The sequence below is a fragment of the Triplophysa rosa genome, linkage group LG5 (genome assembly GCF_024868665.1).
Source record: "Triplophysa rosa linkage group LG5, Trosa_1v2, whole genome shotgun sequence".
Lineage (NCBI taxonomy): Eukaryota > Metazoa > Chordata > Actinopteri > Cypriniformes > Nemacheilidae > Triplophysa > Triplophysa rosa.
The window spans coordinates 6,678,614-6,704,469 of NC_079894.1; the positions used below are offsets into that span (position 1 = coordinate 6,678,614).

Sequence of the window (25,856 nt, forward strand, 5' to 3'; positions counted from 1 at the left end):
AAAATTCCACTATAAGGGAAGGTAATACAAATGATGTGCAGATTGTGCCTGAAGGCACAGGCTTTATGAAAAGTTAACCTATAAATGTCAATATACTGTACAACAAATCAAATTAAATGACATTTAATTACAGGAAACAATAACAATTTATAAAATGGGTAAAATACTAGGAAACATACAAATCTAGACTACAGATCAAATTATAATAAAATCATTGCCCAACATAGGTTTACTACATTTCAGTGAAGTTTAAAACCTTGCTAGCAGAACAATTAGTTTTGTTTTTAGTTTTTTATTAATAAAAATATATATATTTTAGCTATTTTGTTATATGCTTTTGTCATTTTTATTATTTGTTTATTTTTCATGTTGCTATATAATATTTTTATTTTAGTTTTTGTTCACTATTACAATTTTAGTGCCTTAAACCCATTTCAATTTATATCCGAGACAATATTTACATTTTTTGATTAGTTTAATTTTCTCCAACAATTGGTCATTATTTAATTTAATTCCAATAAACAGAACCGTTTTCCAATTTTAACTTAACTAAAATAAGCATGCTTGCCAGTCTGTGTTAAGTAACTGACGATTAATTGAAGAAAATTACATACAACCACTTTACAAAACTTATTTTGATACATCAAGGGTGGAACCCGGAGCCTACTATTCTAGAAATAATCTTTATCGAACTCCAACTAATTCTTCATAATGATGAAAAGAAATTTTCATTTACTTTAGCACAAACATATGATCTTGAAAATGACCTTGTTAAAATTGTAAAAGAATTACACACTTGACTACAGATTTGATAAAAAAGACAAAAGCACTAGTACCACAGTTTGTGATTTAATATCTGTAATAAAAAGTCTTCAACAAACAAACAAAAAATTGTCTGCCAGTATGAGGATGTATTGTTACAGCGAGAGCCTCCCAGGAGGTTTTAAAACATTCAGAATACTGAATACTTCTCACACAAACATGCTATGAAAAGAAAAGGCTAAGTAAACCTTTACCTGGATTGAAGCTGAACTTAAACTTCAGAGAAAAAATCAAACCAATGGCAATGATCAAACATGATGAGAACGGTGTCACTAGTTGCACATATAAAAATAGAACATTTCCTTTTCCGAGGAGCTTAAACTTTTCCGAAGAGCTTAAACTATCAAGAAGCATACAGTATCCAGTTTCTGTGTTATAAGATACTATAAGGTCACTTATAGAATCTCAGCAATGTTTAACACTATCTCTAACGCTGTCCCAGACAAATTCAACCGATCGCTTTGGAAATCGTGAACTTGTCACAGATGCAGCGGATGTGAAATGGAGCAAACGTACTCCGCTACGAAACATGACCCAGAATAATCAAAATTACATTATTTACAAGAATGCTGAGGATCTCCTCCTTACCCACACAAAACAGATGGCAGCAAATCCTGAATCACGTTTTAGTCGATCGGGTTGATCAATTATAATGAAATTGCATACGATTAATAATTTAACATTTTGGTCTGAAGGGTTTCCAAACTATTGCTGCTCTTAAAACACATAAAAAAAGTGTTAACCTGTGTGCGTGCTGGAGTTACATCTTTGAGAATATGTGGCTAGCCATGCTGAGCACGAGACAAACGAACAAGTTGATAACCTGAATAGCAAACACATATGCTAGCTCACATCTGATGCGCAAGCACTCGAAATGGTCTTCTAAGCTACCAGAAGGGAATTGAATTTTGAATGCAGAACTAGCAGAAAGAGGTAGACTTTTGAAGCTCATTGTGAGCCATAAAAACTACCTTAAAACAAAACATCAGCAGCTAGCTACTGACTCTGTGCTTATGACTTGTATGTTCTTGAGATGGGTCGGCAACAGTCCGGCAAGCTTCCTGCACAAACTGTCAGCGAAATGAAATTCCCACTTTCCACATGACAGGAAATGGATGGGCGTGTCCTTATAAGTATAACCACTACCCTTCCTAAAACTAGGCATGGTAAGACATTACTGATAGCATTAAATCAAGCGAGATCCTCTCATTCAAAAATGTCACGATCATATTCCATTGAAATAAATTGAAACTAATAAATAAAACTGTACTAATATAACCACAGCCTAACTCCATTATGACCCAGACGTGTTTAAGAGACATTTCGGCTCTGTGGTGTGACTGGCCTCTCCACAAAGGTGATGAAAAGAACAATGTGGGTTGAGTCTTACCACAAACAAAACTCCACAAAGAAGGCAACAACTAGATTTAATAAATTAATACACATATTTAGTCTTTTTTGTTTAAAGAGCAAGACATTCTTATTTAATCCAAGCTTGCTTGCTTTAGGGGTTTCACTCTTGCCCTCCAATTTATATACATGGCTCTTTCGCCCCTTTTTGCTGGCAGGGTCAGAGAGGCCAAAGGTCAGTTTTGTAAAGTCTTAGTGGACGTGACGTGTATGGACGCACACATCACAGGAAAAGCAGAGACAGCGGGACAGGAAGGCCCATTCAGTCATTCGCGTGAGACATGCTTGCTCATTCTCACACAAAAAAACTGCGAGTCCGATTCATTCCCAAGCTCTCTATTCCTGCACCGAACTGCTGTGTGTGGTAGTGCTGGGCTTGCCAGCTATGCGTTCGTAGTTTACAAGTCTCTGTCCAACAAGGTACCTGCATGGGTGAGAAAAGATGATGTTTATATGATCAAAACAAATAGATAAGGACAGACACTGCAATAAAGAATGATTAGTTACTATTGGTTATAAGTGGTAAGAAAAACTCACTTGTCGTTCTTGATGTGCTCATAAAGGCGCTTGAATTGTCGGATTTGGAACGAGAGGATTCCCATCAGCACCACCACCATCAGAAGGAAGGGATAGATTCTCCTCTGCACCAGATTCTGCATCTCCATAGTGACCCCTACACAGAACAAGAAGAAACGAGTTTCAGAGGTGACAGTGACACTGATCACAGTCTCTCATCACAGTTGACTGAAAACTACCAGCTCTAATGTTTGACCAGCTTTAACACAACTGCACAGGAGTGAGGGTGCATAGATATTTTTAGTCTACTGAATAAAAAGATAAATACAATAATTTTTAAGTTGAAAGTTAAGCCCCGTTCAGACAGCCAGCGACAACGCCGTCTCTTGCTATGAGATTGTTAGAAAGCGTTCCTGGCTTTGGTTATCGTAGTAACAGTTTGAACAAACCCTCCAGTAACTGACGAGAGACGGATGATGTGAGCTCCACTGCTTTACTCCTATTGGTAGTCACTCGCGAAAGACGCTCATCATTTGCGTAAAGTTGACCAATTCTCAACTTTTGTCCCTAGACTTTCGTCGCTGGACACACCCACTTCCTGTCACCAACAGTCGACGCTCACCATTGAAATGAATGCTAGTCGCTGGCGGTCAGAACGGGGCGTTAAAAGTTTTATGTGAACTAAATCCACAAACATGTCCACAAATCCACAAACTGTATGCTGTAAAAATCGGATGTTGATAAAACGTAATAGTTAACGCAATAAAGACTATACTTAAAGGCGGGGTGTCCGATTTCTCTTAGCCGTTGTTGATGTTCAAATCACCAAAACAAACATACCCCTACCCCCATCTTTCGCTTTCGTCAGCGCTCAGCTCGGCTATGTCCGTCCTGTGCACTGTGCATCTTACTGCTGATTGGCTACAAGGTTGTTTTGGTACTTGGCCCGACTCAGTTGTCTAAAGCGTAATTCGGAAATCGGTTACCCCGTCCTTTAAAGGGGTGCTGCAACAGCATTCTGACTTCTTTACACTGTTAAACGTGCCGTTTTCTCGTGCTTAACATGGTCAACTTGTCAAAAAACGAGTTGGGCGTATTACATAGTATTTCTGTGCTCGATACTCTCCCCCAGCGATCGTACAGGTTTCGGAAAGTTTTTTTCGAACATACAAAATTGTTTCGTAACAATTTTTCTTAGTCCCTTATTGGACAATTCTCCCGGAAAAGCGCAGACATCACTTTCACTTGTGTGCAGGCGAGAGAGAGCGCATACGTTCGCAAAGTTCAGGTGTTTGTTTGTTCCCTGCATTTGGGTGATGAATGTTATATAAACGGTGGATATAACTCTGGATTTGGAGATCGTTTGAAACCGATATACGGAGCCGCCCAGCGCTAAAAGATGCCGACATGAACCGCATGCGGTGAGTGAAACTGATTTCTGTGTTTTGTTGGCAATGGGTGCGCACGTGCTTTAGTTCAGCCTACCCCTCTTCCCTGCACATGCTGTATGCTTTCGGAAATAATCGTACAGCTGTATCTATCTTTTATAAATGTGATCAAACTAAATACTCTTAGAAGATACGAAGTATGCAATACTACTCTATAGGTACTCAAGATTAATATGAGATTGGCAGAAACCACGTGTGTTAGGGCCGCTTTAACCTTTGGGCCAAGTTAAATAAGTCACGTCTCTCATCATCCAAAAAAATCAACTTATTAGGCAACTAAAAACAAGTAAATTATTTTATTACACTCTACTTGACACTGGTCAAGTAACTATTCAAACAGTTTATGTTGAATTTACTATAGAAGCAACAGTGTGTCAATCATATGACAACAAATATCATTCATTAAAAACAACTCTAAATACAATATACAACTAATAATGGCAACAACGACAATAGCATAAATAAACTCAGCAAACAGTAAAACTGTACACTAATGACATACAAAAAAAATGTATACTAATAATAACCACATACTTTTGAGCATTTTAAATGTAAAATTATTTGGACAAACCACTGTATTAAAGCCCAGATAACAAAATAATCTTATACTAATCTTTTAAGTTTCAAGTTTACTCTCGCTACTAAAAGAACTTTGTTCAAGATATTATTACCTTTGTTGGGAAACATTTTTAAGTTGAAATTTGTGTATTTTATTGTATATCGTATCACAGTTGTGATTCGAGATTCATCTGCTTGCAATATTCACATATACAAACAAAACAAATTGCAAAAGTGTAGTTGGTTCTTCACATATCAGTCAGATGGCCTTCTAGTGGGTGGTTCTTGGCCAAAACTAGTTGCAAAATGGACCAAATTATGCCAATAATCTAAGCGATGGCTAGACCCCCCCACTCTGTCCATCCGTAAATCCATTCGAAATCATGTTTAGAAAAAAAACACAAAAATAAAATTAGAGGGCACCAACTAGGTAGCGTTTCTACATACCAAGAAGAGGGACGATGCCTACAGAGATCACATAAGGGATGCAGAGAGAAAGCAGCAGCACGGCGATCACGGGGGCAGCCAGCTTCCTGATGATGAAATGAAGGTCAATGTTCCTGATGCCATTGGCATACACCTGGAGAGGAGTGAGAAATCATTCCGTTAGGAAGTAAATCTGTCTAGTCAACCATCTAGAGCGCTAACAACAACACCATTGAGATTAATACTGAAAATGAACACTGCAGCTACTAACCTGCTCGATAACGGTCTTCAGCCACCACTGGGGACCCATGAGGGTGATGGCAGCAATGATTTTGGCATGCAGCACTCCTAAGGCCCAGTCCTTAATGACACAATGGAGAGAAATAGAGTCAATGCATGTATTTGTTTTTAAAGGGTGATCAGAATCTTTTGATTGACAGGACACCGTTTCTGCAGAAGTAAATCCCCTGAAACTAGACAGCCACTAAAGCCTTTTTGTATTTATTTATTTTTTGTCTGTGTTATGTTTGCACCCACTGTGGAAATGGATTTCCTTATTGAGGACAATAAACTATTTATGTACACACACACCACATTAAGGCCCGATTCACATTTCGCGTCTAAAACCGCACGGAAAACACAAGCCGAGCCTCTTTCTACCGCGGTGCACGCACGGCAAAGTTGAACTATATTTCCATCTCGATGCGGCGCCTAGAAAAATGTGCGCGTCTACATTAAAAATATGCGCGCGGAAAAGACACGAAATGTGAATCGGGCCTGAAGGGACGGTTCACCCCCAAAATTCTGATGTATTCACCCTCGTGTCGTCCAAAACCCATTTATGATTCTTTATTCTGTGGAACACAAAAGAAGATATTTCAAAAAATAGTCAATGGGTGACAATGTTCTTTGGTTACCAACATTCTTCAAAATATCTTCTGTAGAAGAAACAAAAAGTCATGCAGGTTTGGAATGACAAGTGGGCGAATAAACGATGACAGACTTTTCAGTTTTCTGTGAACTCTCTCTTTAACACGTATTTCATATCCAGAGATCATCTTAATATTCTGAGCTAGATTACATTTAAACACCACATTCTAATGAACAATGAGCTTCAAAATAGGAAGGAAGCTTATCGTGTTTTACCTGCCAGGGGTAGAAGAGAGGCGTCTGATCCAGAGGAACTCTAAGAGGAGCTACAATCACCAGCTCAAACAGAAGTCCCAACAGCAGAGGAATAACTCCAGCCAACAGCACGGCCACGATCAGAGTCTTCAGGATCTGATCACAAACAGAGGTCACGTGTGTTATGACAATATTTTCATCAAACATTCTGACAGGGTTTATTAATAATATAATTTACTGATAAATGGGAGCTAAAGCTCTTTAGGAGGACTATTGTGTGTGTGTGTGTGCGCGCGCGTGCGTGCGTGCGTGTGTGTGCGCGAGTGTGTGTGTGTGTGTGTGTGTGTGTGCGAGTGTGTGTGTGTGTGTGTGTGTGTGTACTGAACACACTGGTATCTGTTATTAATTAAAAAAAAATGTTAAATTAAAAAAGGTGTACAAAATATGTACATTAAAAATACAAAGTAACAGCATCTCAGAGATCAAATAAGATTATTGTATTATTTACCATGAGGGTCCACTCTTGAACCTTGAGCAGAATGACCCTACGACCCTGAGGCATCCAGGCCAGCATCACCGTAATGGCTCTGATGGACAGCCAGCACACATACAGCCCACACGCCGCTGTGTACAGCTCATGGATCTTAGCACTGCCCGTCCAGAACGACATCAGCCAGCGGCCGGTAAACACTGAAAAACACAGGCAGTGAACTTCCATCACACATCAATATGGATCAAAACGAATACATATGACACAATAAAGATCTGAAAACTTTGAAAATGTGTTGTTATCTAACCTGGTAATGTAAGACACACCAAGCTGGCCCAAAGCAGCGTCACGCACATGAACAAAATCAGCAACACGATCTACAGGGTGGAGAAACAGTTAACACACATTAAACGGTTCAAATCAAAGTAAAAATCAAATAAACCATGACAATCTTCACAATACGGATGGAAGAACATGAGTACCCTCAGAGGAAATTTCATGGGACGGTGATAGGGCTGAAAGCCCACCGGGCCGCCCTGCTGCAGTATGGCCTGGTGGGCAGCATGCAGCCCTTCTCCCACCACAGGAATGGCGTTGTTACGGGCCTGCTGGTTGTTGTTGGCCTGCTGGTTGGCATTGTTTTCGTTTTCCTCCTGGTCTCCCAGCAAATAAGAATGCAAGTCCCTGAACGTGATACAAAGTTGAGTTTTAGGGATGAACGGAAACATTTTTGGACACTTGAAGGACATAATGAGTATTAGTGTAAGTGAGACTCACAGCAGATAGCCGGCGGTTACTGTCCAGGCTCGCACTAGACCTTTGAGCCACTGCCGCGTGTGACCCTGCTCCAAAAGCGCAGGAAGAACAACCTGCAGCAGCAGCAACTCCAGAGATAACTCACTCACTGGAGCATCACTGAAAAACACAGACAAACGTACAGCTCATCTGTATATATCAAAAATATTGGTATTGATGTTCTGGGAACTATTACGTGTCCTCTCATAAAACTCAAAAACTCTTCTGTCGTCTTTGAAGAACCACCAATAACTGAATATCTATTTAACAAGCTATTTTCTAACATTTCTATATTTGCTTGAAAAAAATGAAAATTCGTCCGACAAATGCTGTAGTCTCTATGTACCAATAAACTGACAACCTGGGTGTATGACTGTTTATAATTTATGTTGCAGAACAAAACGGCAAGTAATTTAAAATTTGACGTTTCAATCTGAAATAATTTACTACTTGCTAGTCTCTCTGCGTCACAAAATGCCACGCACATAGTTTAACATTAAATTACATGTGTCATTTGTGTAAAATCACATTCAATGTCCAAATTAACTTCATAGAGACTGCAAGATATATTTATCTGTTTGGGAATAACTGTGTGTGTGATACCTGTGAGCTGACCTAGAGGAAGCGAGACGCAACACGGCACGTCTGTTGTGCAACCCCCTTAAAGTGATACTTCACCCAAAAATGAAAATTCGGTCAGCATTTATTCACCTTCGAGTTGTTCCAAATCTGTATACATTTCTTTGTTCTGATGAACACAGAGAAAGATATTTGGAAGAATGCTTATAACCAGACAGATTTTGCCCCCCACTGACTACCATAGTAGGAAAAATACCATGGTAGTCAAAAGTGCCCCAGGACTGTTTGCCGTCCTACATTCTTCAAAATGTCTTGTCGGAGTCAGGTGGTTGAGTGGTTCGTGCTCTGACATATGGCGCCGGTGCGTCCCGGGCGACCAGAGTTTGATTCCCGCCTCGTGGTCCTTTCCCGACCCTACCCCCTCTATCTCATCCACTTCGCTTCCTGTTCTCTCTACAATTACTGTCTCTCAAATAAAGGCAAAAAAACGCCAAAAATATATCCTAAAAAAAAAAGTATTTTGTTCTGTTGCGTTCAAGTAATTTTTCCTACTATGGGAGTCAATGGGGGACAAGATCTGTTTGGTTACAAGCATTCTTTCAAAAATCGTTCTCTGTGTTCATCAGAACAAAGAAATTTTATACAGATTTGGAACAACTCGAAGGCGAGTAAATAACACAATTTTCATTTTTTGGTGAAGTATCCCTTTAACCCCTAACTTTTCATCTTTCCCTAGCTTCAACTCTATTCCTCGAAGCTCTTCATACTGTGCTTATTTTTGTCTCCACAGACAAAAATGTTAAATGTTCTCTCTCATAATGAATAAATGTAAATCAGAATCTCATTGGTCTTATCCTGGAAACGAAAGACTGTACATTGTGAACTGTCAATAAGTTTACAGCGCAAGGGTAACACAAGAAATTACTAATTTTGATGTCATAGGACAATAGTCGAAACATCAGTTTTCTCAGGCATTAAAATATTATGTATGTTCTATCTAAAACCTTATGTAAAATCTCTCTCTCTCTTTCCTCAGAAGAGAAAGTCAGTGCCCCAACAAACCATAACACAAGTAAACACAACATGCAGTTTTTAAATGAAGGTTTTCATTATTAAGGGAAAACGAAATCTAAAACTACAAGGACCTGTGTGAAAAAGTGTTAGCACCCCCTAAACCTAATAACTGGTTGGGCCACCCTTAGCAGCAACAACTGCAATCAAGCGTTTGCGATAACTTGCAATGAGTCTGTTACAGCGCTGTGGAGGAATTTTGGTCCACTCATCTTTGCAGATTTGTTGTAATTCAGCCACATTGGAGGGTTTTCGGGCATGAATTGCCTTTTTAAGGTCATGCCACAGCATCTCAATAGGATTCAGGTCAGGACTTTGACTAGGCCACTCTAAAGTCTTCAATAACTTCAGCCATTCAGAGGTGAACTTGCTGGTGTGTTTTTGGACCATTGTCCTGCTGCAGAACCCAAGTTCGCTTCAGTTTGAGGTCACGAACAGATGGCTGGACATTCTCCTTCAGGATTTTTTGGTAGACAGCAGAATTCATGGTACCATTTATCACAGCAAGTCTTCCAGGTCCTGAAGCAGCAAAACAGCCCCAGACCATCACAGATGTTTTCTGGCAAAACTGAGACGAGCCTTTATGTTCATTTTGCTCAGCAGCAGACCATGCAGACCATTTTTGCCCAGTCTCTTTCTTATGGTGGAGTCATGAACACTGACCTTAACTGAGGCAAGTGAGACCTGCAGTTCTTTGGATGTTGTTGTGGGGTCTTTTGTGACCTCTTGGATGAGTCGTCGCTGCACTCTTGGGGTAATTTTGGTCGGCTGGCCACTCCTGGGAAGGTTCTACACTGTTCCACCATTTGTGGATAATGGCTCTCACTGAGGTTCGCTGGAGTCCCAAAGCTTTAGAAATGGCTTTATAACCTTTTCCAGAATGATAGATCTCATTTACTTTCTCATTTGTTTCTGAATTTCTTTGGATCTCAGCATGATGTTTAGCTTTTGAGGATCTTTTGGTCTACTTCACTTTGTCAGGCAGGTCCTATTTAAGTGATTTCTTGATTGCGAACAGGTGTGGCAGTAATCAGGCCTGGGTGTGGCTAGAGAAATTGAACTCAGGTGTGATAAACCACAGTTAAGTTTCCTTGTGTTATCTTTGACTATTATTTAAATTTGTTTGACGATCTGAAACATTAAAGTGTGACAAACATGCAAAAAAATACGAAATCAGGAAGGGGGCCAACACTTTTTCACACCACTGTACCAGGCAAACACAGAGAGAAACTAGGCTGATCTAAAGCGAATGGACTTTAAATGCATTAATTGCTGAAGACACTACATCAACTCCTCTATCTCTCTGCAGGATCAGACTGCAGTAATGCTCTATGGGGAATGATGACATCAGGTGCAACACACCTGCCAAATGATGCAACAGGCCCATATGACTCTACAGAGAGTCCTAGCACACACACTAGGCAACAAAGTTAAGGAGCGGGTATACTCGACTTTTCCGCGTCCGTCTCGTGCACAAACGCATCTGCACAGCTTTTTGAGCATACTTCATCAAGGATTAAGCACGGACGTCCGAGTTCGACACATGCGCAGTACAAATAAGTATGTGTGCTCTACCAGACCGTCAGAGGGCAGCGCTGAGTAGTGTCATTCACAGACCCACTGCAAATTAAAGATAGAGGAAGTCATTCGCCACTGCAAACAATCCGAGCAAACAGCAAGACAACAAAGAACAACAACCAAACAGTATGGAGAAGGATATGTTTCTTAGCTTACTGTTCTTGGTTTCAGCGTGTTGGTTTTGTTTCATTCTTCTATGACTACGGCACACTTTCTGTGTGTGTATTGACCCCTAGTGGACTAGTGCACTTTTCTCACGCATGCGCTGTTGTACGCGTCACGTCTGCGCGGTCTCAAAAAAATGGGCTGCACACAGACAGGGTGAAAATTACGTCATGCAGGCGGACACGGCTGGCCGGACCTGCGGTTTGCTACGACTGCAATAATTACCGCTTCACATTTACAGCCCTTACTTGTAGCCACGTTGAAAGAACATCATTACTACCGGCTGTTATCTCCTTGTTACCAAATGTATACAGAAAAACAAGCAAATCTGCCTACCGACACTCATCTTGAAGCTCTAAAATGGTTTACGCACAGATTACACAATCAAAAGCAACATTAAGCTTTAAGACTTGGATAATGAGGTGGAAACGCGGTTTATTTACCTGTAAAGCATCACATTGTAGGGAAGAAATGATGGGAAAACTTGTTTGATTATTCGAATAGGAAGCCATAACATGAGAAGAACGATTGAGCCGAACACGACCTAGAAAACAAACGAGACCACAGCTTTTCAATTCACGTAAAAATGGAAACAAACAAAAAAAGACTGTCAAGGTATTCAAAGAGCAAGCACACATGAAAGTGGTAAACATGTCCTCACCACTGAAAGTATGAATCGTCTCAGGTGTCTGTATATGGGGAGGTGAATCATTTCCTGCACTGGGTTGAAATCCGGATCGTTCAGGTTTCTGAGAAACCACAAGACTCCGGGCCTTAGAACCTGAGACATACAAAGACGACATTGACATCTCTCCAACTTGTCAACAGCTTCCAAAAGAGCCTCTGTGCGGTTAGATTGATGTAAAGAAACACCCACCTCTCGGAGAAGAAGAATGAAGGAAGCGAAGTAGAAGACGTAGACCATCCCCACCAGCCAGTGAAGGAACATGGTGGTCCCCGGGGCCGATTCAAAACTCAGCTCTCTGTCTTTTAATGAGGCATCAAACATTTCCTACAAAACAAAACAAAACATAGAACTCGGCTGAAAGCGTGAAACTTATGTTAACTTATGTACAGGGTGATGAATATTAAGGTTAGCTTTTAGCATTTTTCACACAACACTGAATGAACCTTTACAGCGGTTTTATAAAATGAACAAATATATACCAGAGAGCAGATATCAAGCCACCAGCCACAGATGAGCGGGAACACACCGATCTCCACAACCACTAGAAGAGACACCTGACAAAAAGACAATAGGCATATTTAATAAACTCAATTAAGTTCCTAATGCTCAACATTGCTCAATACTAACTGTTAATGTCATGGATTAAAGTGAAAATAATTATTCTGACAGAATTTTTTTTCAGGCCAAGTCATTTTACTTTCACCAACACTATTTAAATTGTCGAGACCAAAAGCGTTTTAAGGGGAGATGGTTTTAACCGCTTTAATATTGCCAATTTGCCAATTTTAAAAGCTCTTTTTAATCTATGAAAACGTTTTACTTACTTTGGCAAATAATCTACCATCTACATAACGTTTCAGTGCATGTTTTTATTTATCTTATAAGAACAAACAATGTTTGCTGAAACTCTTAATAATTAACAGAAAAAAGTAACAGCACCACCATTAAAGTCACACTGAAATAAAAAAATACAATGCCTGTTTTTTCATGAAATAGTGCAGCGTTTATTGTAAATAGAAATGATCGCAACCTCCAGTTCAGAGGGACTTTAAAGTCCCTAGAGTGCTTTTCACTTTTTCTGCCTTTTGGCTGTGAAACCACTCCTGAACCTTGGCTACACCTGACACCAGTTACAGTGTTTGACTAGCTACAGTGACTAGTTATAGTGTTTGACTAGCTTTTCCAAGGCAACCGTAAAGAAGGTAGCCTATCACTTTAACATTTCCATGGCGACGCGGCACTGCTTATCATGTGACACACCGCAGAGCCACAGCAGCTGTATGACTGATGTATTGCTTTTACAAAAAATTTCTTTTTTACTAAAAACGTTCGCAAACTTGTTAATAATATCTGATATTCCGATTGTCAAATATGTGTATGTGAATGTGTTTTGTTGTTTAAAGAGTACATAACTAGGGATTTTTATGGGCCTACCTTGGTTTATGGAGTATCCAACAACAAGTTTATGTACATAGGTGTAAAAACACTATTATTTCGTAATAACAGGCAGTTAAATGATTCGTTCCGCGATCTATCTGTCTAATCCTCCCTTTCCGCTAGCCTAGTCTGATGTGATTGGTCAGATGGTCTAGTCGGCTGTGATTGGTCTACCGCGAATGAGGCTCATGAGCTACAGTGTTTGGGGGAGAAGAGTGAAGTTTTCACGGACATTCCCCTTTTGATTTACAACTTGGCAGACTGCTTACTTTCAAACACGGCAACATAACATGAGATCATGAAAATTACATTGCATGCAGTGTGTAATGTGCTCTTTAAACACTTTTGTGTTAGTTGAGCTAGAAACAGGCACCGCCATGTTTGTTTCTGCCGTGGTCTGAGATCTGTCGGATTTACATCACGTGAATTCATCCACTGCTCAAAATACACAAATGTAAGTGCCTGGTGAACTGGTGAACGTTTCACACTTGTAATTTTAAAGCGGGGTTATCCCCGCATTTTACCCGGGGTTATGAAACCCTGCTTCGGTTAACCCCACATTGCAGTGCTGAATGTGTGCAGTGTGAAACGAAGCGGGGGTAGAACAATACGACAAGACGCTTAGCAACAGACACCCAATCAAAAACTGAACAGCGCTTGCCTCATTACTCAAGCTGTGTACAGCTACAGAAACTCTGTGTGCCGTGTAAACAATCCTTTGAGTTTTTTATTTATTTGATTAAGTAACATCTTAGGAGGCTTAAAACAGCCAAAAAGGATTTGCGAGGCGTCACTTTTCTCCCCAGATGCGGAACAACAAGGTATTAGGTTATTTAAAGGGACCACACACTATTTTTATTCAGTCCATTTGACGCTGCAGTATTTATCCAATCATGACTGTTGACACCGCTAATATGCAAATAGGAATGTCAACCCAGGGTTTAGTGATGTACATTGTCAAACATCAGGTTATGAATACCCAGGGTTACCCCTTAACCCCTGGTAAAATTATAAGCAGTGTGAAACAGATAACCCAGGATTCCGTTTAACTGGGGTTAAGAATAACCCGGGGTTAACGATTTGTGAAAAGCCCTTAGATGTATTTTGTGCTTGTAGGCACGTGTATATGTCTGAAGCCTAAAACAAACATTATGTGATTGAAAGCACTGGATAGTTGTGATATGTGGCCTAGAATGATCACACCGGTGTGATTGTACGCGTCAAAGGGTTAAAATTATGAAAAGGTCATTTAAGACATTAAAGTCCCCGTGAACCGGAAGTTGCGATCGTTTTTACTTCCGACGGAGAACTTTAATCCATGTAATTTACTTCAACAAAAATGTATTACATCTGTGATCTCGGTTAATGTAACATATTATAGCATTAGTGCAATTTAAAAAAGCCACATTACAGTACATCTCAAAGTACTTATGTACAGTTCCTGTATCCCGAGTCAGGCGGCAATCTTACGACACACCTATTGTTCATTCCAATGACTCAAGTTTACCAAACCTGCCATGAATTAAACTGTTGAAATAACTGACCTTCACCACAATGTAGCAAACTCCTAATAAGCGACGTGATCTCTGAAATCTCACCAGTGCTGCTAATCCCTGATAACTGAGTTAAGAAAAGTCACATCAGAAGATGACTTGAAAAGAGCTAATCTTGTGTAAAAGTGATGGTGATTTCACTCAAAACCTGTGTAGTTGAGTCTGAAAGGATACATGGCACACGATGAGTGTGATGGCTAACAGGACGTATCCAACAATAGTGGTGATGAGTCCCTCAAAGTGCGAGGCACGAACCTGATAATAGTTCAGAAAGCATTGTGGTCAACATTGGTCAAAATTCACATACAAGGGATAATGATCATTTCATTATTCCAAACTGGGAACTTACATATTCTTCGAAACCAAGACCAACCACTGAGAAGTGGCCAATGTGGTAGGGACAGAAAGCTAAAACGAGATTTCGTACATTTATCATTTGAAAACAAACAGACTTTTGTAGTAGGTTCTGTAAACCAAAACTGCTCATACCAAACACCAGGATGAAGAGTGTGTTGAGTGAGACCACCCAGAAGACATGCTCCTGATTTTAAAAAAAAAGAAAAAGGAATTGACAAGCCACGCATCTTGAGATCTTGATGTTCTTAAGGTTATTTCACATTTGTCTGATGGCACACACAGGTCAATAAATAACTTACCAGGAACACCAGGGACCCATCAAGGCCAAGCATCTAGAAAAGCAGGAAAAAATATGTTTAATATTTGTCTCAAAGCTCTTTGTCTGATCTCTGACACAAGCAAAGAGTCTGACCCGTTCCCATGTGAGCTCCTCAGCTGCACGATCCCACTCCAGGGCATTCCAGTTCATATCATCTGCACAGAACACACACACCTGTCTATAACTAAAGCTCTACGGCAGGGCTAGTCAACTGGCGGCCCGTGGGCCAAATGCGGCCCGTCAATCATCTTTACCTGGCCCGCCTTAACATTTCAAATAAGTGGAGATACTTAATGTTCATAATGTTTTACGTCTTATAAAGCGATTTGATCGGTCAGTCCAAGAAACTTAATGTTATTTACAACGTTATGATCAGCAATGCATTGCACAGCCACAGGAAATCGTTTTGTGCACGCGATAGGTCGTGTTCTAAAACGCGTTTTGTGCCCTTGAAAGTAGGCTAACTGTAGGAAGGGTACACCACGTGAACGGTTGTCTCAGATAAGGGAAAACAGTGTTGTTTTTATAACTGCGTTCATTATGTATAACGGCTATATTTACGAAAAACAGCTGTTCATCTCCCCCAGAACTCGCACTATACAAAGGCTCTGCCCTATAAGTGCGTGGGGCGCATGAATGCGATCGGAATTCACCCGAAGATGTGATAATAGCGTTCAGTTTCTTGCACAGATCAATTGACTCGCTTTATAAGACGCTTATTTAACGTCACAAGGGGCAGGGATTACGTTTGTGTTGAATGTATTTGCGTTTTTTACTTTTATTGATTTAACTTTAATTAATTCAACCAAATATCTTCAGAAATATCTTCTTGAAAAAACAATGCCACCCACATCTTGGATGTACTGGAGGACTGTGGGTGAGTAAATTAGTAGCAATTTTTGGGTAAAGTAACGCATTAAGGAATATAAAACACAATTAAAAAGACAATATCCCTTTTAATTTAATATCACGAAAAGGCACAAATACTGGATGCAATATTTGTGTGCATGTTTTAATATATGGCCTATAAGTAACAGCCACAAAAACAGTATAAAAGGAACAAAACACAATAACAGAAATACAAAATAACAGAAGAAATGAGGATATGGTAAAAAAAAACTGGCCCGCATCCTATTTATACTTTTGGAGTCTGGCCCTCAAAGAAAAGTAGTTGAAGACCCCTGCTCTACGGTCTACCGCTTCAGATAAAATTACATTCTACATTTTTTATTCTTTCACACCGGTAATGCCATTTTGTACCCTGTGCTCCATTGTTGCCGTCTGCCACATCTTCGGCTCCTCCATCTTCCTCATCTTCATTTTCCAGCTCCATCTCCTCAGCCGGATCAGGGGGAATGTCAGGAGCCTCGGCCGCTGCGGCGTTCTCCACTGGGGGTTCGGCCGGAGCGGCCATGGGCTGGTTATCAGCACCTCCATTACCCGGAGCAGGTGCCTATTGGACGATAAGACAAGAACAATCAAAAGGACATCCGCAATGAGTACAGTCAACTAAAGTCTGTCTAAAGAAGAAGTGAACAGAAGGCAGTCACAGTGCATCTCTTCTGTTTAGTGGGCAGTCTCCAGGGAATTGGGGAATATTGGGAGAGATTTGGGGAAGGTTTGACAGGTTATTACATTGATCTCAAATCTAAAGGGTTGTTACAGTGAACAGGAAGAAGAGTAAACAAAAAGGGTCTTGGTGTAAACTGCGTAATTGGTCTCTGAAGAATATCCCCAAACAGAAAGCCATCCCTGACACGAGCCACTTCAGGAATGAGTAAAACATTCACTCATCACATCATCAAAAGAGAGCAAGAGGATAAGAATCCTCAGCAGAAGTAATTATAAGAAAACAATCAAATTACAAATAATGAAACTGAAGGATCTTGTGGGCTTTAACATCAGAGTAACCTGTACGTTTAAAGGTGGACTAAGAGATTTCTGGAAAACTACTTTGTGAATATTTGTTTTGTTTGCAATAGGGGGCATGTAAGCTCATGTTGGAGGTGTGATGGGATGAAAAAGTGTGAGCAAGCATTCATTATTTTGAGGGCGGAGCAAGGGTGTTTCTTTTGAGAATGGAAGCATTTGTTTCAGTACTAATTTCAAATATCAAAACTGTCTGCACCTTTAAGAAAAAGAGAGCTAGGAGAAACTCGAAAAACAGACTTGAAATGTGTCTATTACAGGGGTACGATAAGGGTTATCATCACAATATCAGATTTTCACTACTACAAAAATGTATAACAATGATATTATTGCAATATACATTTAATTACATCTTTTTTAAGATATAAATAATGCCGTCATACAAATTTAGCTTTAATTTGAATCACACTCTAAATATGTGTGTACTTAGGCAGCGACAGGGAAAAACTTTTAACAGGTGCTTTTTTTTAGAATTTATTTAGAACTATTTAGGATATTATCATACATGTAGAATTAACAAAATATCAATAAGTCTTTAGTATCACAGTTCTTGCAAATATTTATAATGTTGTATATTGTGACACCACTATTCACAATCTTGAACTAACGACTACTTTTTTTGCATTTAAAGTAACAGTTTATCCAGAAATGAAAATCCGGTCTTCATTTACTCACCCTCGAGTTCCAAATCTGTATAGATGTCTTTGTTCTGATGAACACGGAGAAAGGTATTTGGAAGAATGCTTGTAACCAAACAGTTTTTGTCCACCGTTGACTGCCATGGTAGGAGAAATTGCTTTATATATTTCTTTGCTTTCCTACATTCTTTTAAATTCTTTTGTGTTCATAAGAACAATCAAATCTGGGTAACAGTCAATGACTGCCAAGAACTGTTTGGTTACAAGCATCCTTCCAAATATCTTTCTCTGTCTTCAACAGAACAAAGAAATGTACACAGATTTGGAACAACTTAAGGCTGAGTAAATGAGGACAGAATTTTCATTTTTGGGTGAACTGTTCCTTTAAGTATACAAAATATGAAATTGATCCTCTGAGGGGGACATTGAGCCTCTTAGAATGTGATGAAAGCTGTGTAAATGGGTGCAAACGTTTATATTCTACCTCATTGGGCGGTCCGGCAGCATTGGCAGGCTGCTGCTGGTTCTGCTCCAACCATAAAGGGGCTCCACCATGAACAATCTGCTCCCGCAGCCAAACCAGACTGATGAAGGCGCAGAGGGTGCAGGTCACCACAAAGCAGCCCTGCAGGCAGTCGGCCAGCAGGTTCTCTCTGCAGGGGCACAAACATTCAGCGCTGAACATCGCATCTGAAATAACCTACTATTAAAATTCACCACACCTCCCCAGCCTCATTCCAAATAACCGAAATATAGGATAAATCATTATCTTCAGACTGCACAATGAGCCTATCTGCAAACTAAATTAATATTTTAGTGGGGAAAACTTGAGAGCTTTCCTGTCTGGTACGTACGTGGAGAGCATGTCTAACGGCAGGGTCAGGAGGGAGCTCACCGAACCGGTGAACAGACATTTATAGATGCGACCTGTTGGAAACAGAACGTTATGTGAGCAACAAAGCACACAGCAGAAAATGGGAATAAAGACGCTGTACTGCTCAGAGCGTACCAGACTATGACCTTTGGGCATTACTTACATGCTGTTAAAGGTACAACTCCCAGCCACGCGAAGGCAACAAGCGTGTAATGAAACCAATATCGGATGGCTGTGCCTATGCTGGTGACCAACCCTGCAAAAATGTCCTGCACTGGGAGCCGTGAAGGCATGTCTGGAGAGTAAACTGGGAGGGAAAGAGATGAAGACTTCAGCTTCAGATGCTTTAAACAATGGAGGGTAAACATTTTTTCCCAATTAGTAACTGGCAACTTAGCAGTGGAAGAACTAAACATTCGTACCAGAAGTTAAAGGGATATTTCAAAAATGAAAACAATTGTCATTCCACACCTGTCTGACTTTGTTCTGAATAAGAAGAGGAAGATATTTTGAAGAACATTGAGACACTTTTCAAAGTATCTTCTTTTGTGTTCCAGAGTAACATACAGGTTTTGAATGACATAAGGCTGAAAAGTTATTACAGAATTGTTATTTTTGGGTGAACTATCCCATTAAGACGCTCAATAGACCAATTTGGAGTCGACGTCGCGGTTACGTCACTGCCAGCTGCGCGCGCATACTGGTGGCAGAAAAACAGTGGAAACAAAGCAGCAATGAATGAAACGTAGGAGACAATTCCTTCAAAAATGTGTTTTTGTGTTATTGAATGTCAGAATAGGAACGGCAAAAATGATGGTGTTATTTCTGATGGAATACCGTCTTTGAATATGCCATTTTAAGCTAAACAAGCCATTAAACGAACAGGCTGGACTGAAGAAACCATCCGGAATACTTGTTTCTCTGCGTTTATGTCAGGTAAGGTTACTATACTGTTTATCACACACAAATGCTAAATAAATTATGTAACGTTAGTTAAGAACGATAATTTAGATCAGGGGTCTTCAACGTTTTTCGGGGCAAGGACTCCTTAGATGAGAGATGCATGGAGCGGGGACCCCCTTATACTAAATGTGTAAACTGAGCTATTTAAATTAGAGGTGCACCGATTGACCGGCCAGAGACCGGAATCGGCCGGTTTTTCGTATGATCGGCCGGACCGGTGACCGGCCGGTCAGTCTCACGTCTCGCCGATGCCAAGCCGATCTTCTGTTGCCCGTGATGCAGGCAAGAACGTCACAGCCGTCAGTACACTCAAAGCCGCAAGTAAACATGCGCGCGCGTATGGTATTGTGAAGAGGAAGATGCGATATGCCAGACCCAACAATGCAGAAGAGCTGAAGGCCACTATCAGAGCAACCTGGGCTCTCATAACACCTGAGCAGTGCCACAGACTGATCGACTCCATGCCACGCCGCATTGCTGCAGTAATTCAGGCAAAAGGAGCCCCAACTAAGTATTGAGTGCTGTACATGCTCATACTTTTCATGTTCATACTTTTCAGTTGGCCAAGATTTCTAAAAATCCTTTCTTTGTATTGGTCTTAAGTAATATTCTAATTTTCTGAGATACTGAATTTGGGATTTTCATTAGTTGTCAGTTATAATCATCAAATTAAAAGAAATAAACATTTGAAATATATCAGTCTGTGTGTAATGAATGAATACAATATACAAGTTTCACTTTTTGAATGGAATTAGTGAAATAAATCAACTTTTTGATGATATTCTAATTATATGACCAGCACCTGTATATCTGATTGAGATCTTTACTAACACAAAAAACTGCAAATACATATACATCTTTAGAGTAGAATTCACTCATAAGATTTTTAACTTTTTTATTGAAGTTGCAGCGAAAATCAACCCACTTTTAATACTACAGACCCAAGATAAAGACCATTTATTTGACATTTCAGAAAAAATGAAATAAATCAATGTTAGTTTCATAAACAGAAACAGACGAGAATAAAGTTGAACTATTTTATTGTTATTTTAGACTTTTGTGAGATGAGTACAAAAATGAAAAAGGTAAATTAAGTGACATGTTTAGTTATATTTTATTATTTGTACTTCTTTTCAGTCATTGAGTTCTTCAATTTAAGAGTTGTTTGGGAAAGATAAGATTATGTAATTTAATGCAGCTTTGAGAACTGCATTTAGGGAAATTTTGGGAAATTGTAATGTTCAATCATTAATTCAATGAAAATAAAAAAAATGTGTATTGAAGAAAAGTTAATATGGTTTTATATACAGTATACTGTCAATTATAGTTTGTGGATAGAAAATCGGAATCGGCAAAAATCGAAATCGGCTGGTTTCACTTGCAATAAAATCGGAAATCGGCAAAGAAAATTGCAATCGGTGCATCTCTAATTTAAATAGAAACAACCTTATTGTCACAGCAATATTATGCTAAGACATTACATTAGCACTATTATGTTATTGTTGCACATAGGCCAAAATAATTTTCTGTGTATTGTTTTTGTTTTTAATGTAGATTGCTTGATTATTTTAAGGGATTTGCAGCATCAAACATTTTCATTTTACTGTGAGATGGACAATTAAACATTTATTTGAACCTTAGCTTTTATTAAGGCTTCAATGAGATGACTGACCCTGGTTAATGGCACAAAGACTATTCTAGTGGAGGTAGGGGTTGTCTCTGGATGCGAAAGAAATGAGTGCAGATTTTATGCATTCTGTTGAAAAATCAGGCCGTTTTATTAAGTGTCATTCTTTGTTTTCCCGCTTCTGTGTGTTGCAGAAAACACCGCTTTTTTATAATTCTGAGCTCCGTTGTCTTTCTCGTGGATCAGCAATGTCGCGGCTGTTACACGAAAATGAACACAAGTTTTTTTTCTGCTGAGCATCATATAAGGAGAGCAACATGATGCAACGAGTCCGCGTCCTTTTCGGGGCAACTTGTTTGACGTGCACCATCAGTACTACACGGTGCGCGTTTCATTGATTTTAAACACGTACGATAGTTCTGTCCGAGTTTACAATGTAGAAGCGGTGTGGTGTCATTTGGCTGTCAAAGAAGTTCAGAAACATGCGAGAATGCACTTTATTCGCACGCAACTCCTTTCATGCGTACTTTTATCGGAAAGGAGACAGAGAATGCACGGATTCCAACCCTACCGGTTTTTATGATGCAGATGTAACGTCTCTTCCGTTGCTTGCTTCCGCTGCCTGAATGGATGTTTTCGTCTGCACGCACGCAGGTTAAAATGGCAATGCGCGGGAGCTTCAATGAGTTCGCGTGGCCGCGCACGTGCACAGCTTAAAGGGAACATTGGTTGTAATATTTCTGTACCCATGCTTTACATAGTTAACAAAAAGTTGCCTGTGGGTAAACAGCAATTAGCGGACCCCTTGCAGTTCGACCCCCGGTTGAACACCCTGCTTTCTGCCACCAGTTCGGCTCCGCCCACAGAATCGCGTCACACTGTTTGCAAACAAAAAATTGGTCGAAAGCGGCTTATTGAGACTATTGGATTTCATTCATTGTTTTTTAATATACTGTATATCCTGCTTTGTCAAGTCTTTCATCTGAAGCATTTATTTACACACCACAACCATTCAAATACATAGAAAAACACACTGAAGAAGAGGCTCAAGCATTTTATTTGAAACCTGAGCTTTAAACATCAGTTACTGTCCACAGATGGTAACATTTTACAGTAAACAAAAGAATGTCAACAGGGATTCAATGTGCGTCTGAATCACTAGAGTGTATTATTAAGTTCCCAAAGAAATTCCACACATTGGCGCTTTACAACCAGTTTACATTTTTCCAAACCTTTTGAAGAGAGTAGCACAAGCCACGCTTCCAAAGTTTCTAAAGCACCTTGAATGTACACTACAGAAAAGTCACGGGACAGTGACTCACTGTGGGTTTGTTAAAAGCTCATTTCACCCTAACAAAGGGAAACTATATCAGACAACACGAACCCTCTGCTCTTACATCACATGGCATCCCATGACCCCCTATATCTCTAAAGCACACAATCGCTGCTATTGAACAGGCCATTTGGGCAGCTGTAACGTATAGAGTGGTTTCATGGCCATACTTTGCCTAAAGAATGAGTGGGTTACTTACTTGGCGTAAAAGCAAATCTGTGCTTGCATAATTCACAGTACTCTTTTCTGCTGTGTTTAAGCCACTGCACCAAGCTGTGAAAACACAAGGGGAAGATGGGGTAAGGAGGGGGACATGAACGTGAGTGATCTGTGTGGTAAAGCTCAGAAAATCCTGCTTCATTTGTCATTTCCACAAACAAAGAAGAAAACGCTGGAATTCTAAAGTTGGTTGACTTCACATTGACTGGGGCTCCTATGCACGGACTAGCCTACGTTAAAGCTAGTCTCATGCATTTAAAAACATACAGTTCATCTAATGAATGGATGTTACTGGCTCTTTCCGCTCAGTTTGAACACAAAGTCCAACAAAAATAACAGGCCTCTATGTCAATGGTGAGGATAACCTACATTATTGTGAGCAGAGGCTGTGCTCCACTGATTGACATTCAACATTCAAAAAAAGCATATGCCAATTTAGCATGTGGCCTATTTAGAAAAAAAATACACTTTCTAATTTAGACTAATTCTATGATGCCCGTGCACTTACTATAGCATTATATCATACACACAATTGACAGCAAGCTCTTTGTCAGATTATATTCTTGTTTGTTAGTGCTTTGAAACCCTTCTTACATTGCAACCGGTTAACCATTTTACACCGGCCCATTTGTCCCATTACTGATTTTGCCTCGAGTAGAAAAACATAGAATTATTGCAGGACATCATGCTCTGCGAAGTTAAGTGCTCAAATTGCATCCTCCATTTTTATAGCAAGGCACAATAACCGAACAACAGCTTAAGGCATGAGTCATTTGTCATAAACAGACAAAATGGTAAACCCGAGGGGAAAAGTGTCGTACTGTCTTCTATTTCGAAATCAAACTATTTCGTACTAATTTCGAAATCAAACTAATTTACTACATTTCATTTTACATTTCTTTATATAACAACCTAAAATTCAGACGCACAAATCATAAAATAAGTTTTATTTGTGCACAGTTATTGCACACGCAATTAATCACTGAATGAGAAAAGCTCTTACCATTCCTGATGGATAAACTTAATACTTCCAGTACAGACACATGGATGGTAGAGCGGTTTGTCTTGAGTTCCCTCTGAACGACACACCCTACATATATCAGCTGCAAGACAAGGTGGCCAAAATAAACATGTTTAAAGCACACATACAATATCTGGCAAGAGTCGATTACAAAATGCATCCAATACTGCAATGAAACTACATACGACTCTGCAAGAATCTACAACAAGACAGAAGATTTACGTTATTTTCATAATCTTTATTGGTGGTAAGGACTAATTACTTTCAATGTAAAGTTACTTGGCCCATGCATGCAAAACTACAGCCTACTGTAGTATCCTGGCAGTCAACAACCTGATCACAGTAACAATGTAAAACCCAAATCAGATATTAGTTAAGAACAACGTCGCATACAGGATTTGACAGTGATATATCACATACCATACCATTACGTCATTTTCAGGTGGGTTTACACCTGGCCACATTATTTCTTTAGGGCTTCCTTCCAACACATGACAGCTTTACACGTCATGGTCGTCGATCAGAGTATAATTACTGTTATAATAAATCTTAACTCGACATCCTGTAACGCATAAACTAGTTCACTCGTTATTGTCTTTATTTAGTCTCGATGACAGATATAATGTACCAAACCTCAGGCTGGCAGTAACGTTACTTTAGCTTATTAGCTGGCGAGGCTACAGAACATTGGCCCAATACAGTTGGCTACGAGTACTCATGCTAAATCGTCACGTAGTGATAACCATATTCCTGTTTTACCACAAGCATGCAGACAATGTCTAATGTTTAAAAAGTAACATTACAAACAGACGAATGTGCCGCTGTGTCTACAGCTTACCTTCTTCGGCAGTGTCCATCTTGTACGGTGACGCACTGTCCTCTTTACAGTCAACACATAACACACAACGCGGAACAAAACACACGATCAGCTAACATACAACTACCCTAATATACAACATGACGAAAGCGAAACCGACTATGAATGGCACATAAATTTGGACTGGACCTTCGTGCTCAAGGATTAAGCAACTTGTTTGTCGACTACCACGGCCGCTGCACTAAACATGTTTGTGGCCTCTGGATCCGCTGCTTCCGAAGCGAAGGTGCAAAAGCTACAGATTTACGACAGTTTGCGACACTTTTTTTAGCACTTTCCGCTGGTGGCTGCGTTTTCTTTTTCTTTTTTTTATTAACTGCATAAAATGTTAAAACAAAATAGGCATACAATCTTAATGGAAAATATACACACATTAGCATCTTTCGGTTGAGTAATGCACAATCACAAATACAAATTGAGAAAAAAACAACATATAAATAAAAAACACAAGGAAAGAAAGGAAAATTAAAAAAACATAGAGGCTTATTCAAATTAACTCATATTCCTCAAAAAGTGAAATCAAAGTAAGGGCTTTAGTATTGTTAACCCATTTTGTTGTTTTATACATCTGTTTTATCTCATTTAACCACTGATTGAAGATGGGCTTTGATTTAAACCACCTACATTTACGAATGAAAAACTTTGCCATACAAATTTAAAAAAGTTAACAAAATCAAACTGTTCCCAAAAAATCCCAAACTTGATTAATTGCACTGTAATGGGTGGGAGTATAATCTCTGGATTGTAACCAGTTCTGTACATCTCTCCAAAAAGGTTGCACCAATTCATAAAGAAAGAAAACATGGTTTAAACTTTCAGACAAACCGCTCTTCAATATTAGTTTCAGAAAATACACAATTATTCCCTTCAAATTTGAATTTTAATCTTAAAAACCCGTAACAGCCCAAACCCCTTTTGTTTCCCATTTCTCCCAATAAACAGACTTTCTACCCAACTTTACATATCTATTATTCTAAACTGGAGTGTTTACAACAGTACCTGCTGATGGAAAGATGAATGTTTTACTGGTAAAGAAGA

At 39.5% G+C, this 25,856-nt stretch overlaps 1 protein-coding gene across 2 annotated transcripts; it reads right to left on the bottom strand.

The window, feature by feature from the left end:
* Nucleotides 1-833: 833 nt before the first annotated feature.
* On the bottom strand, nucleotides 834-25,049 carry marchf6 (membrane-associated ring finger (C3HC4) 6). 2 transcript variants are annotated; one of them, XM_057334005.1, is made up of 27 exons: nucleotides 24,948-25,022; nucleotides 24,780-24,821; nucleotides 23,924-24,023; nucleotides 22,901-22,974; nucleotides 18,942-19,085; nucleotides 18,759-18,831; nucleotides 18,389-18,557; nucleotides 16,598-16,790; nucleotides 15,431-15,492; nucleotides 15,318-15,350; nucleotides 15,151-15,202; nucleotides 15,011-15,069; nucleotides 14,810-14,916; nucleotides 14,653-14,728; nucleotides 12,151-12,225; nucleotides 11,861-11,995; nucleotides 11,645-11,764; nucleotides 11,427-11,527; nucleotides 7,573-7,710; nucleotides 7,278-7,479; nucleotides 7,103-7,172; nucleotides 6,814-6,995; nucleotides 6,327-6,461; nucleotides 5,452-5,541; nucleotides 5,202-5,334; nucleotides 2,770-2,905; nucleotides 834-2,656 (listed from the first exon to the last, which is right to left on the bottom strand). In XM_057334005.1, the coding sequence occupies exons 2-27, from the start codon at nucleotides 24,796-24,798 to the stop codon at nucleotides 2,569-2,571; spliced, it is 2,766 nt and encodes a 921-aa protein (XP_057189988.1). In that variant the 5' UTR covers nucleotides 24,799-24,821; nucleotides 24,948-25,022; the 3' UTR covers nucleotides 834-2,568. The 2 variants fall into 2 exon arrangements, with proteins under 2 accessions (XP_057189988.1, XP_057189989.1); XM_057334006.1 differs by having other exon boundaries at nucleotides 14,653-14,721; nucleotides 14,836-14,916; nucleotides 24,780-25,049.
* Nucleotides 25,050-25,856: the final 807 nt, after the last annotated feature.

Bases quoted from the DNA above. Each gene is read 5' to 3' on its own strand.
- marchf6 (XM_057334005.1), bottom strand. The intron at 15,351-15,430 runs GTCAGACTCTTT...CTGCTTTTCTAG, and splicing joins AGGAGCTCACATGGGAACGG to ATGCTTGGCCTTGATGGGTC. The intron at 15,203-15,317 runs GTAAGTTATTTA...TTTTAAAATCAG, and splicing joins ATGGGTCCCTGGTGTTCCTG to GAGCATGTCTTCTGGGTGGT.